The sequence below is a fragment of the Equus asinus genome, chromosome 18 (genome assembly GCF_041296235.1).
Source record: "Equus asinus isolate D_3611 breed Donkey chromosome 18, EquAss-T2T_v2, whole genome shotgun sequence".
NCBI lineage: Eukaryota > Metazoa > Chordata > Mammalia > Perissodactyla > Equidae > Equus > Equus asinus.
The window spans coordinates 40453178-40472282 of record NC_091807.1 but is presented as its reverse complement, the minus strand read 5'-3'; the positions used below and the strand labels follow the sequence as shown (position 1 = coordinate 40472282).

Below are 19105 nucleotides of genomic sequence, written 5' to 3'. Positions count from 1 at the left end.
CAAGGCCCTGTCACCAAGACCCCTTCCCTCCACAGGACATGCTGCGCCAGCGCTCCCTGCTGCTCACCCTGCTGGGTCTGCTCTCCCTCGGGTCTGGTGAGTTTTGAAGAACATTCTGGGTCTGAAGAAAGGGGCCTGCCCTCCCATTCTCCTGAGGATTCTTTCTGATCCTGGGGGCAGATTAGGAAACACTGTGCCCGGGGAGCCGGTCCCAGATGCAGGTCTGTCTCCTTACACTCTGCCCCTCTGTGTGGGGCTGACGTGCAGGCCTCCACAGGGAGCAGCCTGGTGGAGACATGCTCCCTGGCTTCCTCCCATCCTTCCTGGTCCTGATGCTGACTCTCCTTCTCCACCCACCCTGCATGCGGGCCTCATCGTCCATTCACCCCCCATCCATGTCTCAGGCCCCCCAGTGCCTGCAGGCTCTCTGTGTGGGGAGGGCCAGTGCTGTAGGCCATGGCTCACGGGGCCCGTCTTGTCTCACTCCCAGCCCTTTCCCAGGAATGCATCGGATACAAGGTCAGCACCTGCCGGGACTGCATCAAGTCAGGGCCTGGCTGCACCTGGTGTCAGAAGCTGGTAAGAGCCAGGGTGGATGGCATCAGCTACCCAAGGGTCCTCACACTTGGCCTGCCCTTCCCACCTCCCCACCTTCCCACTTCCTGGGCTGGACCCCTTTTCTCTGCCTCTGGAACTGCTGGCACCAGGAGGGTCACTGCTCCATTTTCTAGTGGGGCAGGAGCAGCCGGAGGGCACAGGACATCTGACACGCAGACACACATGGCCCAGCCAGGGCAGCCTGGTGGAGGCAGACCCACGTGTGGCTGTACTGAGTCGGGCCAGGCACTGAGGCCCCGGGCCCCTGGAGGCAGGAGGCAGGAGCCCTGAGCAGAGAGGCAGGAACGGTCGCTGTGGGAAGGCCAGCCGCACGCCCCTGTGTCCCACAGCCCGAGGCCTGTAGGGAAGTGAGAGCGAGTATAGCTCTCACGGTAGGAGAAGGTGGAGAAGGTCCCTACTGGGCCCTGGCTCCGGGCGGCCTTCAGTTTCCTTGTGCTTTCCTAGAGGCCCTCGGGGGAAAGGCCAAGGCCCAAGACAGCCGGGGCACAGGGGACTCCTGTGTCCCCGAGTCACAGCCTCTGTCCGAGGACACCCTCCTCCTGGAGAAGCCCCTCTCCTCTGGGCCCCAGATCCCAACCATGCCCCCCTCTCATGGAGACCCCAGATCCTGACCACACCCCCGTCCCATGGGCAACCATCAGATCCTGACCATACCGCCCACCCCTGGAGACCCCCAGACCATGACCACACCCTCCTCCCTTGAGAGACCCCCAGATCCTAACCACACTGCCCTCCCTTGGGGACCCCGGATCGTGACTGCACCCTCCTCCTGTGAGTGACCCCAGATCCTGACCACACCCCATCCCCTGGGTGACCCTCAGATCCAGACCAAGCTCTCTCCCTTGGGGACCCCTTGATCCTGACTACATGCCTTTCCCCTGGGGAACCTCCAGATCCTGACCACGCCCCCTTCCCCTGGAGCACTTAGATCCTGGGCACACCCCCTTCCCCTGGGGACCCCCAGATGATCATCCTACCCCCTCCCCTGGGGGATCCTAAGGTTCTGACACTGCAGGTCTTTTTGGAAAGACACACCCACGTACACTTATTATTTTTTCTCAACCATTTGAGACTAGGTTGCAGACATGAAGCTCATTTGTCCCTCAATATTTCAAGCATTTTTGTTAAGAACAAGATACTCATTTAAAAATCACAGTACATTTATCAAACTCTGGAAATTCAACATTGGTACCTGACTCTGATCGAATCCATACACCTTATGCAAAATTTGCCAATTGTCCCAGTAATGTCTTTCATAGCATTTTTTCCCCTGGTTGATATTATAATCCAGGATCACACATTGCATTCAAATGTCACATTTCTCTAGTCTCTGTGAATCTGGAACATTCCTCAGCTTTCCTTGTCTTTCTGAAGGATCCAGGACAGCAGTGTAGTAGAATGCCCCTCAGTGTGGGTGGCCTGGTGTTCCCTCTGACTCCGTCCAGGTGTGTTTAGGTGGGAGCCCAGTGCAGGGCTGATGCTGTCACTGTGCCCAAGGGTGGCGATGTTAACTTGGTGGCGTCTGCCAGGCTTCTCCACCATGAAGCCACTCTTTCCCTTTTGCAGCCGATAAGTAATTTGTGGGGAGACACTCTGAGACTGGGAAACATTCTGCTTCCCATCAAGCTTACACCCACCAACTTCAGGATCCATCGATGACTGGGGCCCGAACAGCCATCACTGGAAAGCTTGCAAAATGGGGATGTCCCGGCTCCTTAACCCCGTCTAGTGGTTTCTAACGTAAGGAAGGGTTTTTCCTTCCCCCAGTCTCTCTCTCTCTTCAGCATGGATGCACAGATTTCTATTTTATTTGGTAGTATATAATCTGTCACTACCATCTTGTCATTTTCATGCTCAAATTGTTCCAGACTTGGCCACTGGGAGGCCTCAGGTTGGCGCTGGGGCCTGTTGGCACGCCCCATCATAATGTGGGGGGCACTCTCTTACTCTCTGCAATAGCAGGATGCACCAGGCCTGTGAGCACTTTCCTGTCCCCAGCCATAGAATCAGACATTTCCCTGAGGGCTCCTGGTTCTCTTTCCTAAGAAGCCTTGCTCCCAACATCCGCATACATTTCCTCATTTTCAAACCCACGCCCACAAAGTGGTTTCAGAGTCGAGAGCCGCTCCATGCCAGAGGTGGGTGCGGTCTGTGTCCTCTCTCCTTTGATGGGGGTTCGTCAAGCCCGGGGTGGAAATGTCGGGTTGGACTCCTCACTCCCCTGTGTGAGCTCATCACATTCATCTGAAACACGGTGGCTCGTTTGTTTCTCTGTGAGTACAGCGTAGGGTCGTCCTTCTCCATTCCGCTGACTTAGTTTTGTTTCTTGAGCACGTACAGCACTCACAGGGTTCCAAAGTGAAGACAAGCAGAGGCAGCTCAGGAGGTGCGCCCCCTCCCCCGGCGCCTCGCGGGCCCCACGGCCTCGGCACCAAGCCAGCCTCGCGTGTCTGCGCTGCTCTTCCTGAGTCCCCGTCTGTGAAAGGAAGCAGAGATGTAGCTGTGCCTTTCAGCCACCGTAGTGTTAGCTCGCCCTCCCTGGGACACAGCAGCCTCTGGCCAGGAGGGGGCCCCTTCTCTGTCCCTGCCACGTCAGAATCCGGGGGCCTCCATGCGGGGAGAGGGGTCACGAGGAAAGCGCCCCGGACCCAGGACCCCCATGCTCCTCTCTGGGCCAGTTCCCTCTGAACTGCCAGGAGCTTGGCCCAGAGCCCTGGCCTGTGATCCAGGATTCCTGGGGGCCCCAGGGTACCTCGGGGCTGCCACGCAGGCTGAGAGGGAACACACAGGTTCCCTTGGGGGAGAGAGCTGCTCCCTCCAACAAAGGTTCTGCTGATGAAGGGCTTGAAAAGTGCGGGCCGGATGCCAGGTGATGCCCAGGCTGATCCAGGCTCTGAGGTCAGCTGAGGGTTCCATCCCCTCTGGCGGTCAGCCTGGGGCTGCAGATGTTGCTTCTGGCGTCGTTTCTGCTGCTGGAGGGTGTGAGGAGGAACCTGCCCTCTCCCAAGGCTCTGCTGTGATCTGGGAGCCCTCATGGGGGCAGGTCCCCCTCCTGGGGAGGCAGGTGTCATCCTGGCTGGCTGTCCAGCGCCCAGGCCCATCCCCCACAGGGAGTTCTGTCTTGAGTCCTGGGTGCAAATGAGGAGGCTCAGCCTCACTCAGCACCCACAGTGGGGCCCTGGTATTTTCTCTGTGCTCCTCCTGACCCCTGACTCCCTCTGGCCCCAGAACTTCACTGGTCAAGGGGAGCCCGACTCCCATCGCTGTGACACACGGGAGCAGCTGCTACAGAAGGGCTGTGCAGCTGACGACATCATGGACCCCAGGAGCTTTGCTGAGACCCAGGAGGACCAGAAGCGGGGCCAGAAGCAGCTGTCCCCACAGAAAGTGACCATCCACCTGAGACCAGGTAGGCTTGGCCTCGGCTGGGGGTGAGCCGGCACCTGTGATCTCTTGTTCCGGGTGGGGGTCCAGCCAGGAGCACAGCTCTGCTCTGGGGCACCAGGGACAACCGATGGGTATGTGTCTATGTGTCCAGGTCAGACAGCAAGGTAGGCCAGCTGAGGCCCAGGACTGCTGGGAACCTCGAGACCAAAGTCTGACCTCCCCCACGGCCCTCTCCTCTCCGACCCAGGAGGATGCCGCCATACCCGCTGTCCTGGCTGGGTGCCTGGTCTCTCTTTTTCCTTGTGTTCTCTGTGTCCTTCTTTAAAAGGGAGAACAAACCATGTGGAAAACACTATTCCATCCCCTCTCAGAAGGCCAGGTACTCTTGGCAGAGTAAAGGCTCTGAGAAGTCCTCCAACCAAGCAAGCTGAGTATTGTTTAAATCAGCGTTGCCTAAACTGGCTTGACCACTCACTCTCTCCCATCTCTGTTGGCAGGTCAGGCAGCGGCATTCAATGTGACCTTCCAGCGGGCTGAGGGCTACCCCATCGACCTGTACTACCTCATGGACCTGTCCTACTCCATGCTCGATGACCTCAAAAATGTGAAGAAGCTGGGGGGCGACCTGCTCCAGGCCCTCAATGAAATCACCAAGTCGGGCCGCATCGGTGAGGCCGACCCGTCAGTCCTGCCCTGAATCCCAGCTGGCCTTGCTGCCCATATACCTCCACCATCCAACGTCCCAGGGGCGGCGCACTGGAGGCTCCAGACACAGTGTCCCCCGGACAGCCTTGCCAGGGCCACTTCTGGGCACTGGTCCCCTGGCACTGTGGAAACCATCTAGCCCCTCCACTTCCTCTCCTTTCCTTTCTTCTCCTTCTTTTGTTCTCTGCTTCCTGCTGTCTCTATGTGCAGGCAGGCATGCACACACACGCAGACCCCTGAGCATGTGCTCACACCCTTTGTGCACACACTCACACGCATACATGATCACACGTGTGCATACGCTTGGATGCACACATGTGCACACACACTGTCCACCTGGCTTGCTCCCCTGCCCTGGTATGAAGGAGGGAAACCAAGGCCTGTCCCTCTCATCCCGCCCGCCCCTCAGGCTTCGGGTCCTTTGTGGACAAGACGGTGCTCCCCTTCGTCAACACGCACCCTGAGAAGCTGAGGAACCCGTGCCCCAACAAGGAGAAGGAGTGCCAGCCCCCGTTTGCCTTCAGGCACGTGCTAAAGCTCACCGACAACTCCAACCAGTTCCAGACAGAGGTCGGGAAGCAGCTGATTTCTGGAAACCTGGATGCCCCCGAGGGCGGGCTGGACGCCATGATGCAAGTGGCTGCGTGCCCGGTAAGGCCCCGGCCCGGCTCTGGTCCCCGGATTTCCCCAAACGTGGGGGTCTCCATCCTGCAGCTGCGGGGCCACCTTCACTGGTGACAGATGCCCTTCAGGACTTGAACGGGGCCCCCACCAGCCTGGGCCTGGGCGAGCAGCCCCCCTGGCCCTGCCAATCACCCACAGATTTCACCAAAAGCTTGTGACCCTGGGCAAATATTTTCAAGCCTAAGTCATAAGTGAATGATCTTGTAAAGCTAGACCACTGAGCAGCCTGATTCTGGCAGAATCACCCCTACCTCTGGGGCCTCTCAGGGAAGAGGGTGTCCTCGCCAGGCTCCCTCACGTTATGTGATTAAGTGACGGTGTTCAGCCTGCCCCTCGCCCCAGTGGCCATCCCCCGCCCCCTTGCTGACCCCTCGCCCACGTGGTCCAGTCGGGTCCTGTCTCACCATCTGTATTTATGATGGAAGTGCTACAATACCATCTACCCCCATGTGTGAAACCACACAGTCCTGCCACCTTCAGGAACTGGATGCCAATCTTCCAGCTTCTCTGTGGGTCCAGGGGCAGGTTGTCCTTATATCACAGATGCACACTTTCACTTTCATGTGACATCACAGATTGTGACATGCGTGTTGCTAACGTGTCCTGGTACACTCATCTCCCCGGTGATGGTGTCCCTTAGGTTCTGTCCTCTTTTGTGTTTGCGGTATATTTACGGTGTAATAAACATTTCCATGAGTGTGTTCTTTTCTTCTTTGGGAATATGTCCTTAGGATTTAGTCCCAGGTCTGAAGTCATCGGGCCACAGAGGATGTATGTTTTGAATTGAAACAGGCATTTCAACTCCTCGCAGCATGCCAGCATTCACTGGGGTCTTGGGCAGCTGTCGTCCAACAGACATTTCTCGAGCACGCCCTGGGCTCTGGAATCTGGACTGGACATGGGGACCTCGAGTCCAGAAGCTGGTCCCAGCTTGGGTCCTGCTCCCTGCAAAATGCAGTCTGGGGCGGGAACAGCGCCAACTTGAGGCTGCCATGCCAAGCTCTGCCTCGTCTCCTCTCCGCTCTGCAAGGGCCCCCAGGGACAAACCGAGGCAGGTAACCCTGTCGTCTTCTTCTCAGGAGGAAATCGGCTGGCGCAATGTCACGCGGCTGCTGGTGTTCGCCACAGATGATGGCTTCCACTTTGCCGGCGACGGGAAGCTAGGTGCCATCCTGACGCCCAACGACGGCCGCTGCCACCTGGAGGACAACGTGTACAAACGCAGCAACGAATTCGTGAGTGCCACATCCCTGGTGTCTGGGGAGGGAGTGGACACAGCATAAGGGACTTGGGGGGAAACACCTGGGCTGCGGATGGTGCCCCGGGGGTGTCTGCGGCTCTGCCCTGGGGGTGCAGGGAGGCCAGGGTGAGTCCCAGCTGGCAGAGAGAGCATAGCTGGGAGTCCAGGGGTGCGGGGAGGGGCCCAGGGCTGGGGGCGAGGACAGGCTTGCTGTGCAGGGGTCTCCTCCCCTGGGCAGCAGCACTGTATTAGTGGCACGGGGAGGGCAGACACCACCTTTCATGGGAGTCTGCCCTCCCCTGCCGTGAAATGATGTCTGCGCCCTGGAATTGTAAACTGTGGGGGCCGCAAAGGACTTTAGAGACGGGACCCCTCAGGGGTTCTCACCCGGAGCCCACAGACTCTGGGGGTGTGGGTGGATAACAGGACGGATCCAAGACCTGGACAGGAGATGTGACACCTGAGGTTCTGGTGAACCTCTGCCTGCAGTCGAGCGTGTGCTTCCAATAGGAAAATAGAGTGGGTGCTGGAGCCGTATCTGAGGTCCGCCCCCAGGAGGAGTCAGGGGTATCTCCCCAGTGCCCCTCAAGTGGGGACACCTCACAGTCTGTTTACTGTCCTCTCCAGCTGGATGTCCAGGAGCGGTTCCTGGCCGCTTGATCTCCCTTTCAGCTCAGAGATCAAGAAGCACATCACTACGTTTAACACTTTTCTAACTGTGTTTCAGTATCATGAGTTTCCCTGTTAATCCTGTTATTTTATGCATTTGTAAACATCATCCGAAGGGCCCCGTGGATGGTACTGGGAGGTGGGCAGTCGCTTCTGCCGGGTGGGAGACCAGGCTGTCTGACCCAGTGTCTCCTCTCAGGACTACCCTTCGGTGGGCCAGCTGGCCCACAAACTAGCTGAAAGCAACATCCAGCCCATCTTTGCTGTGACTGAGAGAATGGTGAAAACCTATGAGGTAAGTGGAGTCGGGGTCTTGAGCAACATGGGGGACAGGGCATTTCAGCTGAATAATGACAAAACCCAGTGTTGCCACAGGCTGAGTTCTGCTTCCATGGGCTGGGCGCTGGGCAGCGGGTCCGCCACGTGGGCCAGCATGGGTTTCGGGCGTGAACACTGCAGATGAGGAGGTCGAGGTCTCTTTGGGCCACGTGACCTTTACGTGGGGATGAAAGAAGGAACGTTTCTGTCCGTGACATTCAGTCACGGTAACAGCGTGTGTCGCGGTGTTAGCCGGGATCTTTCTGCTTTTGCTGCAACACACCGGGTCCTTCGGGTCGGCAGAAGCTGCTGTGCGCTTTAGGGCAACTTTCCCTTCTTACATCCTGTGCGTCTGAGTGCGACGCTGCTCATGAAGTCCAAGGACCCACAGGAGGGCTCCCAGCCTTAAGCGGATATTGGTGCGCTCCTCGAACAGCACACCCACATCACAGGATCCTTGGGCCCTGCAGCGGCTGTCTCCCCGCGGAAACCAACACTTTTACAGCAGACACTTCCTCCTTCTCTGCCTCAGGGGCCCGGCTCTGTCCCGCTGTACCGAATCACTGTTCTTACCAAATTCTTCTGTAGTGTGAAACTCGGGAGGGGAACGTTCTGTTCCTAGGGCGGTGTCTCTCCCTCCTTCCTTCTCATCAGTCACTCCTGTGTTGGTGTGAGACGTGCTGTGTTTCCGTGTTTTCGTCTGCTGCAATGTGGTGTGCCGGTCTCCTGTTTGCTCTGATGGGCTGTGAGTCTCCGGGCCCTCACCCTCCCTAAATCCTGTGCACCTCTCTGCTGTGGGCTGGGGGCTGCTGCTGCCGCTGCCCATGGGGCCGGAGGCGCTTGCTGAGGGCCAACTGTGAGACCAGCGGTTCCTGCCGTCGGTTTTCCTGCCCTCCAGAGTGGGGACAAGACACTGTGGGGGGACACAGAGGAGGGGGCAGAGGCAGGTGTCTGGGAGACCCCCTTGGGTGGGCAGTGGGAGCTTGCCAGGCCCCGGGGACAGTGGCTCCACTCAGCCCCTGCTGGGTGCAGCAGGCAGAAAGACCACCTGCCCACATTAGCTTCGTGAGCACCAGCAGGTGAGGGCCTCACAGCCACCTTGTCCTCGGCTCTGTTACAGGACATGGCAGTCCCCTCCTCACGGAGTCATAGGTCCCAGTAATTTGCTATCAGCAGCAGGATTTGTATTCCAGAAGATGGCGTGGTGCTGGGGAGGAAGCCGCAGACAGGAGACTTGAACCCCAAACCCTGCCCCCACTAGCGCAGATGGACGGTGTCCTGGGCAGGTCACAGGCCTTTCTGAGCCTTAGTTCCCTGACTTTCCACTCACAGGGCTCCTGGGAGATGGGAGTCAAGGAGACCCATAGGCTGTAGGGACAGCAGACAGTGGACCCTCCTTGGAATGGGTATCTGCACCGAGTGGAGAGCAGATGGACAGGACAGGACATAGAGGACCCCAGCCTCCCCGAGTCACAGGGCCTGTCCCCAGGCTGGGACCAAGGGGAGTGGGCAGTGGAGGCTGCAGGCGGCTGGTGGCCAGGCTGTGACCGTTCCCATGAGCTCTGTGGGGGCAAATGGACACCATTCAGGGGAGTCACAGAAGGGCTTTGGGGCAGGACAGGACCCGACCATCAGCTCCAGAAGACAAAGTGACGGTGCAGTCTTTCAGAAAAGATGGCATGACCCTTGAGCTCAGCTAAGGCGGGTGTGGGGGAGGATGGGCACAAATGTTCCCGCAGGCTGCCCCAGGCCTGTCTGCATTGCAGGTGCTCTGGACTGCCCACCCGCGGCATCCCTGGACCACTGGCCCTGGCCTGCCAGAGCCGATTGTCTCATTGCTGCTTAGCACGGTTGTTACTGAAATTCAGTTATATCAACTGCTTGAAGCGCTCACAGCTCCTCTCTTCCTGACGGCTTTGGCACATTTTTCTATTACCTATGCCCCAGGGTGGTCTGTGCCTGTCACCTCTGCGTGGTGGGGACGCTGTCGAACGGTGTCGAGGCACATCTTCCCAGCTCTGCCTTCAGTGAGGTCACTGCTCGAAATCCACGAAGGTGGAGTATTTAACCAAGGAAACGAGAAACCCTGCAACTCAGGGCTTGCTTCCTCCCGAGAGCCGGTCGTTAAGCATTACCAGCACACCACTGACCTCGTGCTGAGTTAACTAAACACAGTCAGAGGTCTGGTGGGGGCTGTGTGAGCCACGTGCAAACAGAAGGAAACCCCCGGGGCATTAGAAATTGAGGGGAAGCTGAGCTTTCTGTGGTCGTGGGTCCAGCCGTGACCACCTGGTCTTCTTCCCTGGCAGAAGCTCACCGAGATCATCCCCAAGTCTGCAGTCGGGACACTGTCGGAAGACTCCAGCAACGTGGTCCAGCTCATTAAGGCCGCCTACGAGGTGAGTGCCCCGGGGGACTCGGCAGGGGCCCTGGGCGGACAACAGAGACGCCCTCCCCACTGCAGGTCAACAGAAGGGTGGTCTGGAGAGCAGAGCCCCTGCCTCCTGTGCCGCCCTCAGGCCTTCTGGACACACTGACCCTGGCACTTCCCGAAGGCCAGCTGTGTCCTCTCTCTGGTTGATGGCGTGGTATGTGACACCCCAGACCCTCACCTGTGCGTGCCTTCCCCGAACCACGGGCGCCAGGCCCCCTTCTAGGCCAAGGGTCCTGCTAGCCTCACCAGGCACAGCTGGGGGTCCTGGGTAAACGCTGACACCGCTGAATTAAGTTAGAGCCTGTTGAGGAAGCTCCCTGTGCTTCTGCACCCACTCAGAGCCCCCAGCCCCAAAGCAGGCCTCCTGGCCTCCAGCCGCTGCCTGGGGGGTTTCCGTCTCTGCCCGATGGTGCCACCATCGTTGGCTCCTCCACCTCTCTCTCTCTATATCTCTGTCTCCCCATCTTTTGTTTTCTCTATCTCTGTCTCTCCATATCTCTCTCTTCCTCTGTCTCTGTGTATGTCTTTTTCTGTCTCTGTCTCTCTGTCTCACTCTGTCTCTCCCTCTTTCTCTATCTCTCTGTCTCTCCCTCTCTGTGTCTCTATATCTGTCTGTCACTTTGTGTCCCTGTCTCGACCTGTCTCTCTCACTCTCTCTCATTCACTTACACAGTTTTTCCTGCTCCTGCTCTGTGTCAGGCACTGGGGAGTCAGTGGTGAGTGGGAGGGTCAAGCCCCACCTTGGGGTAGGGACTGTGATCTTTCTCCATGTCAGTCTCCTTGGGGGCCTGTCTTGGGGGGTGTGGCGTTGGTAACCCCACCACCTCCTACACAGAGCACAGGACCTGGCACCTACCCAGCTCTCCGTGGGCGTGTGGGTGAAGGGAGGGAGATGACAGGTGTGCAAGCCATCGGCTGGGAAGGGCCAGGGAACAGCGGAAGGTCCTCCCTAATCGTGGCGGCTGCTCTTTGCCCACAGAAACTCTCCTCCAGAGTCTTTCTGGAGCACGGCACCCTCCCTGACACCCTGAGGGTCACCTACGACTCCTTCTGCAGTAACGGGGTGTCGAATGTGAACCAGCCCAGAGGGGACTGCGACAATGTCCGGATCGGCATCCCGGTGAGGTTCCAACCCGACCTTCTGGAAGGTTCTCTCCCAGTGACAGCTAGAAGGAAGTGCACCCAGGTAGACGGGCTTGCATGGGGACAAGCAAGGGACAGGAGCCAATGTCCATCGTTGGTCCAGTTTCCTTGCTTTCAAATCCTCTCGGAGGCAGCCACAGTCCCTGTGTGAGCTATTGTCTTCCTGTTGAGGAAGGAGCAGGCAGTGCCCACACTCCTTGGCACAGGGCATCCTAGTCGTCAGCACAGACTCCCATGATGTGGATGGAACCACCAAGGGGACGGCAGTGCGCCCTGGGGGCTGATGCTGGACACAGCCCATCGCGGCTAAGGAGGGCCTGCTTCCACACACTACACACTGGTTTGGGTTGGTTTCCCTGAGTTTTGTATTTTGTTATGTTTTTTGACAAAGATATTAAAGAATGGGCCACAGAGATGAATAGAAATAGGCACAGTTATTTCCCTAATATTTTAAATTGATTATGACTACAACAATTAAATTTTTCTTTTTGCTGGCTGTGACCTCATATTCAGCAAAATACTTGCTTTCATTGCATTTCATAATACGATATTGGAATTCCTTCAGAAACGGTACTCACTAAATGTTGCATGTGAACTTTTACCAACATATCCCCCCTCATACTGGGTGATGCACATGGGAATCCATTTGATCTTATGATTGGCTGACTGCCTCTTACACACTTTCCTGACATCTCTGGTCCTTCGCTCAGCACCTGTGGAGGTTCACCTACAGTGACTTGGGGTCTGCTGTGCTCTTGAGACCGCGCTCCCTGGAGCTCCGTGCTGGCAGCTGCTTCCGGTGTGCAGGGGAGGCGGGGACTCTGCTCTGTCGCACTTGATTCCTCTTGGCAGGATCTTGACCCTCCTATCCAGGGTCAGAACACAACTCCAGATCCAGATCCTAGGACTTCCCGTGGCATTCTGGCATCTAACAGCCAGACTTAAGGATGAAGTGTATGTCCTTTACAAAGCCACTCTAAAATCCCTTTTAACGCATGTGTGATAAAGGTACTCTAAAGACCCCCCAGCCTTGAGATGGCGGTGTGGGGGCACCACGGGCTTCGCCGGGCCTGCTGCCGCCTGTTCCCACATCATGCCTCTGAGTTTCCAGCTCTCTCTCGTTCTCTCCTCTCTCATCTCAAGTCCCAAGTCCTGGGGAATCCTGGAGTGTCCGTGCTCTTCCCCTCCCCCAACCTCAATCCACTCCCATCTGGGGTCCCTGCAGAGGCTGGCGCCCTCCATGCCTGGGGGCCAAGGACCCCACCCTCACCCCGCTAGCCCCAAGGCATCCGTGTCCAGGCTACTGGTTGAGGAGATGGGAGCGGGGTGACCCCGGTGTCCCAGCCTCGCCTGAGCCCTGCTGTTCTCCATGACAGATCACCTTCCAGGTGAAGGTCACAGCCACCGAGTGCGTCCAGGAGCAGTCGTTTGTCATCCGGGCCCTGGGCTTCTCGGACACGGTGACTGTGCAGGTCCTGCCCCAGTGTGAGTGTCAGTGCCGCGACACAAGCCCGGGCCGCAGCCTGTGCCGGGACAAAGGCTCCATGGAGTGCGGCATCTGCAGGTGAGGCGGGCGCAGGGTACACGCTACCCCAGGGGCAGCGAGACGAGCAGGAGCAGCTGTTTACAGCCCAGGGTCTGGGGTCCTAGAGGAAGGGGCGGCGTCCCGCACCATCATCAGGAGGGGCCCTGACCTTGCATCCCTCCCACCCCAGGTGTGACGCTGGCTACATTGGGAAGAACTGTGAGTGCCAGACGCAGGGCCGGAGCAGCCAGGAGCTGGAAGGAAGCTGCCGCAAGGACAACAACTCCCTCGTCTGCTCGGGGCTGGGGGACTGCGTGTGCGGGCAGTGCATTTGCCACAAGAGCGACGTGCCCAACAAGGAGATCTTCGGGCAGTTCTGCGAGTGCGACAACGTCAACTGCGAACGCTACGACGGCCAAGTCTGTGGGGGCGAGAGTGAGTGCGAGGGGACAGACAGCAGATGTTGGGGGTCAGATGGGCAGACAGATAGACGCTCGGGGTTCTCCTTCAGCCCCACAAAAGCAGCAGCAGGTCTGGGCAGGCAGAGGGCCAGGTTGCTGGTCTAGGGGGACGAGGGCGAGTCTGCAGCGACCCTGCTGTTTTCCAGAGCGGGGAACCTGCAACTGCGGCAAGTGCCAGTGCAAGGAGGGCTTTGAGGGCTCGGCATGCCAGTGCCCACGGTCCACCGATGGCTGCCTGAACCAGCGGGGGACAGAGTGCAGTGGTCGTGGCCGGTGCCGCTGCAACGTGTGCGAGTGCGAGTCCGGCTACCAGCCGCCCCTGTGCCAGGACTGCCCGGGCTGCCAGTTGCCCTGCAACCGCTACATGTGAGTGCTCAGCACGGTACAGCGTAGCTGTCACCCCAGGAGGACCAGAGCCGGCAGGGGGCCCTCTTCCATTTGCACCCCTGCGGCGTCCTTCAGTGCTGGGTGTCATGGGCCAGCCTAGGGCCACCCTCTGACTTCCAGGTCCTAGCCAATCCGCCCTTCCTCACTCCCTTGGGTACCTGCCCCCTGTCCCCATCCCTGTCCCCACGGCCCGCCCAGACCACTCCTGTCCCAGCAGCACGGAAGCCCACATGGCGCCCAGTCACCTTGCAACACCACCCCTTCTCACATCTCCTCACATTTCCTCCGATACACCCTCACACCTCCCCAACCCCATCACACCCCCTCTCACACCCTGACGCCTCACACCCCCTCACTTCCTCCTGCTCCCTCACCCCTCACTTGCACACTCTCTCTCACCCCTCACTCCTCTCACAGCACCAGATCCTCTCACACACCTTTTCACCACCTCAGGTACTCTCACAGCCTCGCCCCCTCCTGCATGTGTATGCACACCCTCTTGCACACGCGCTCACGTGGTTGCTCCTCCGCAGCTCCTGTGCCGAGTGCCTGAAATTCAAGAAGGGCCCCTATGAGAAGACCTGCAGTGTGGAGTGTAAGAACCTGAGGCTGCTGCAGGAAGCCCCTCTGGTGAATCGGCCATGCAAAGAGCGGGACTCGGAGGGGTGCTGGATGAACTACACCCTGCGTCAGCGGGACGGGATGGACAGCTATGACATCTACGTGGAGGACACGCGAGGTGAGACCCCGCACCAGGCAGGACATGGCGGCCAGGGCTCCAGTCAGGAGGCCTCCAGAGGTGATGAGGGTCTCTGTCCACTCAGGAGGGCCAGCCGGGCAGGGTCAGGCGAGCGTCCAGGACATGGTCCTCCCACCCCCAGGCCTCTCCCTCATGGCTGTGACCTCACATTGGGGTGCTGAGGGGCAGGGATGGCTTGTCCCCTTGCAGTAGTGCTGCTCCAATCAGGGGATGGACCCAACTGCATGCTTACGGGTGCCATGCTGGTTATCTCCCCCTGATGGTTGACTGAGGCTTGAAGCCTGTCAACTTTAAAAGCAAATAAAGCAAATGACTTTATCTAGGAATAGCCCAAGGAACTGCAATTTGACACGTGCACACTATGGTGAACCACAGACAAATCCAGGGAACAACTGGAGGGTACTGATTTTATAGAGAAAGGGGGAGAGGGTGGGGCTGTTCTAAAGGAAAGTCATTGGGGGAAAGTAGCAGTTCAGGGCAGCAATGGCTTCTCATTGGCTGGGCTGAGGTGTTTCTCATTGGCTGAGCTGTTGCCTGGTTGGGAGAGAAATCTTTCATAATAAAGTAGCTGTACTTCCTGCCCAAGAAGCAAAGTTATGTCTCCTCCCGTTTGGTGTAACTGCCCATGAGTCATAGGGGTGAGAGCTCCCCCTGCAAGATTTCCAGACTCCAATTTAGTTGAGGTTTCTCTTATTCACTTCATAAGGCACAAGTCCCAAGGGCTGGTCCACCAACAGCTGCACCAGGATCACCCGTGGGCTTTTGAAAATCTTCCTGCTCAGAACTCAGCCCTGGGGAGGGGATCCAGGGACCCGGGAAGCCCAGGCACTGGGGTTTCCCAAACGCTGTTAGCCTGTCTGTCCCCTGGATTCCAGAACTATATGGGGCCCCATAATGGTTGAGGACTCGGAGATGCCAACCCTGTCTTCACAGAGTTCACGTTCCAAGATGGGGGGTGCCCTTCCCCAACATGTCAGAACACCAGTGCCCAAGATGGCAGGAGGCTGGGGCTGGGGTCATGAGGTACAAACATGACTGCAGGTTGGGGTGTTCCCCGAGGTCAGAGGTCAGAAGGTCTCTTGGAGGAGGAGACATTGCAGCTGAGACCAGAGAACAAGAGTGTCCAGACAGACGGGACACAGGGTGTGCAGTCGGAGGCACCCAGCGCTGGTCATTACAGGGCTCAGTGAGTCCCGGGAGGCATTTGGGTCTCTTTCCAAACATACCAGGAACTGTTAGCAGGGTTTCAGAAGAGCAAGCTGCACAGCTGAACTGTGTTTTCAAAAGCTGGATGCAGAGCCCTGAGGGGCCGGGTGGAAACAGACCTATAAGGGGTTGCTTCGAGGTCCAGGCACTGAAGAGTGGAGACGGGTGGGGGTGGTGTGGGCAGAGCCTGCCCTTGGATGGAACATGGGGAGGGGATCAGGAGGAATGGGGACAGGTGGAGGATCCATAGGTCCCCAACAGGTACGGAGGGTTGGGTGGGTCGAGGTTCACTGGGTGACAATGACAAACCATGTGTGGGTCTCTGGGACTTAGTGGAAATAGACCCACGGTGAGAGGGGACTAAGGGCTTTAAACAAGTAGCACCCACGGGTGTGTGCAACATACGAACTCTCCGCACCCCCACCCCTTCCCATCACAGAGGCTGAGGGGTCGGATCACAAGGCTGGGAAGCCTGGCCACTTGGGTGACCGCACCAGGCGTGGGCCAGCAGTCCACTGGGGCCCTTGGAGGACTGAGACCTGTTCCTAGCTCCCCTGCCTGGCGATGGGAACCCCAGGGGGCAGATGGGGCACAGGCCCTCCATGTGGCCTGAGCTCACGGCCTGGTCACAGCCAGTTCTCATCCAGGCTCTGCCATGGTCAGCTGGCAACCTGGGCCTCATTTTCTCTGTAAACAAGGGACTGAATTTCATTTGAAACCACAAGGTCTGGCCTTCTCCCTAGCTCTGCCCCATCCCTGGCCATTTTGCTCACCTACCTGTCACCATGAGTCCAGCAGTTGGACCCTGAGCACTGTGCAGCGACCTGGGACGGGGCACACATGGGGCTGAGTGAGCCGGGGAGGGCCTGACGCTTGGTATGCGTGTGCTTCCTCCTTACCCCAGAATGCGTGGAGGGCCCCAACATCGCTGCCATCGTCGGGGGCACTGTGGCAGGAGTTGTGCTCATTGGCCTCCTCCTGCTGATCGTCTGGAAAGCCCTGACCCACCTGAGCGACCTCAGGGAGTACAAGCGCTTTGAGAAGGAGAAGCTCAAGTCCCAGTGGAACAACGTGAGTGGCTATCTTGCGGGCGAGGCAGGCAGTCCCATGCAGAGGGTCACATTATCCCAGCCCTGGTTAACTCCTCCCCCAGGAGGCAGTGGACATGCACCCAAGGCTGAATACCTGTCCCCCTCCCCACCCTGGAGCTCATCATCAAAGTGCACGCTGCTGTGGGCAAGCTCTGCCAATGGGGCCAGAACCCGAGGGAAGGACACTTGGCTCCCAGCTCCTCCTCCCCTGCACTGACAGTCATGTTTGCTTTTCTCACCAGGACAACCCCCTTTTCAAGAGCGCCACTACAACAGTCATGAACCCTAAGTTTGCTGAGAGTTAGGATGCTTGGTGAACAAGGCCACCTGAACCGCTCAGATGGGACCACCCCACACCACACCCCTCCATCAGGCCGGATGTGACCTGCCTCCTGATGTGGTTTATGACAATTGACAGTTTCATCCATTAACCAAAAATCCACTATGCTCTTCTCTGCCCTCAAAATGACTGATATGGCCAGGTGAATACATGGGCTCATCAGAAGGGACAGCCTCCCCTCCTGATATGTACGACCTTTTCATAGAGACTTCAAAAAGGAATTGCTTGAGTCTTATAAGGTTAAATACGTGTTTTCTTGTGTAAAAATCAGGATGGCGTCTGTTTAAAGGTGGTGCAATTTTATTTCTATTTGAACCTATCACGGTGTAAGATTACATCCCATTGTTTATAGTGTTCCCCAATCAAGTGTATAGAAAAAGATCAATAAAACTCTCGTGGAAGCTGTCCACGGAGGCTGGGCTCTGCCCCCTCCCCACGCTCTACACACTCGCAGGGTCAACTGCGGATGCTGGTTCGGGCTCTCTTCTCTCCTTCCTCCTCTGTTGGCTGTGTGTCATAGCCCTCTCTGCTCAGTTCCTGCCCCGCTCCTCGGCGGCTGTCAGAAGGCGGGGGGCAGCCCCATGAAGGGGAGCCCACTGTGGAGTGGGAACAGGGCAGAGGCAAGCCAGGAAACGGGCGCCTCTCCTGCTGTCTACACAGGTCTTGGGGGAATGGGGCTGTGGAACCCAAGCCGAGGGAGAGTTTTAAAGTATGCTCTTCATGGGCTGTCTCACGGGGTGACCTGGAAGTCACGGTTGATTCAGGGCCACACGGCTGAGGGAACCAGCCCGTGTCTCGTGTAACGATGGTATGTTACGGTATCCAAGTGCACAAGGGCCCGCCAATGGGCACCATCTCAGCAGGTGTGGTATGGGCCAGGGCCAGGGGCGGCCAGTGAGAGCCCTGAAGGGTGAGGAGGTCCTGAGGAACCCAGGGAAAGGCTGGATTCTGATATTTCAACATCCTCAGCACCCACAGCGCTCGCTCTTTCCCTCGTCTCCATTTCACACGGACTGAGCGAGGAGGGGAGAGGTGGACGCAGGGCGCAAGTTTGGGCGTCTTGTTCATGTAAGGAAACATACTTCCGGATGATGCTTGCCCTTATTTCTCCCTAAAACTTTTAAATTCTTTATTAACATCCCAGCATGACTCTTGATTAGGAAGCATCCGTTCCTTCAGAAAGCACTCATGGAGTGCAGACCTGCTCCCTGACACTCACTGCAAAGAAGACCCGGGCAAAAACAGACCCGGCCCTGCCCTCCAGGAGGGACACAGAGAGACCGCTCGGCCAGTGTGAAATCGTAACTGATACAAGTTGGGAAGGAAAAGCATATGGCACAGAACTTAGAGCAAAGTTCAAAGAAACAAAACTGAGCGCCTTGCCCACGACACTTCCACAGCTCATAAGCCTCACGCTGGATGTCCCTTCTGCCCTCCTCCTTCCAGAGAGAGGAAGCTCTTTCTGTCCCACCGGGGGGCCGACCTCAGCCTGTGGGGCTCCCGCCTGGCCCAGCTCCCAGCTGCTCCGCCATCACCACCCTTTCCTCCCTCACTATGTGTCTCGGGGGCCTCAGTGCCTCTCCTCATCCCACCTAAGGCCACGAGTCATCCTCCTCCCGGGCCTCATGCCTGTCCCTCGCCAAGCCACAGTGTGGCCAGGGCCCACGTGCACGCTCCCGCCTTGGGCCCATCACGCTGCAGGCACCTAGCATCACTCCTTCCTCACTCCCAGGACTCCCCCTACTCCTAAACAAGCGTATTCGAAACAGCACGGCCAAAGGGCAACCTTTTACCCTGTCATGGTGCCACAGCCTCCATGCCTGGGAAGAGAATCAGGCTGTAATTGTCTATCCACAGTGTGGAACCCGACTGAACAAAATGGAACGGCTCTCAGACAGTGTTGGGTGTGGGCCATCCTCGTTCCTACCCTGTAAATGGTGGTGGCTCTGCATGTTCCTAGTCTCGACCCTTCCCTCTATAACCCCCTGGCAGACGAGCCCATCCTCACACGTGGTCTGCCTGCCAAATGTCCCCACTCCAGTCCCAGGCCCCTGCAGACACCTCCACGTGGTGTCACACGGGCATGTCCGAGGCAAGTCCAGCATCTTCCCCCGAACTGCTCTCCTTCCTTTGGGTC

The 19105-nt window shown here is 57.9% G+C and overlaps 1 protein-coding gene across 10 annotated transcripts in view; it reads left to right on the top strand.

Moving 5' to 3' along the window:
- LOC106827902 (integrin beta-2-like) overlaps positions 1–17411 on the top strand; it is a 36520-nt gene extending 19109 nt beyond the window's left edge. For all 10 annotated transcript variants that reach the window (XM_070489002.1, XM_070488998.1, XM_070488999.1 and 7 more), the window contains 15 exons: positions 36–96; positions 491–579; positions 3847–4027; positions 4503–4673; positions 5120–5361; positions 6474–6629; positions 7503–7598; positions 9931–10020; positions 11035–11175; positions 12575–12762; positions 12914–13158; positions 13331–13550; positions 14105–14310; positions 16442–16608; positions 16871–17411. In XM_070489002.1, the coding sequence (XP_070345103.1) occupies positions 39–96; positions 491–579; positions 3847–4027; positions 4503–4673; positions 5120–5361; positions 6474–6629; positions 7503–7598; positions 9931–10020; positions 11035–11175; positions 12575–12762; positions 12914–13158; positions 13331–13550; positions 14105–14310; positions 16442–16608; positions 16871–16933 (2313 nt within the window). In that variant the 5' untranslated portion in view covers positions 36–38 and the 3' untranslated portion in view covers positions 16934–17411. The remainder of the gene's footprint in view (positions 1–35; positions 97–490; positions 580–3846; positions 4028–4502; positions 4674–5119; positions 5362–6473; positions 6630–7502; positions 7599–9930; positions 10021–11034; positions 11176–12574; positions 12763–12913; positions 13159–13330; positions 13551–14104; positions 14311–16441; positions 16609–16870) is intronic.
- The last annotated feature ends 1694 nt before the right edge of the window (positions 17412–19105 follow it).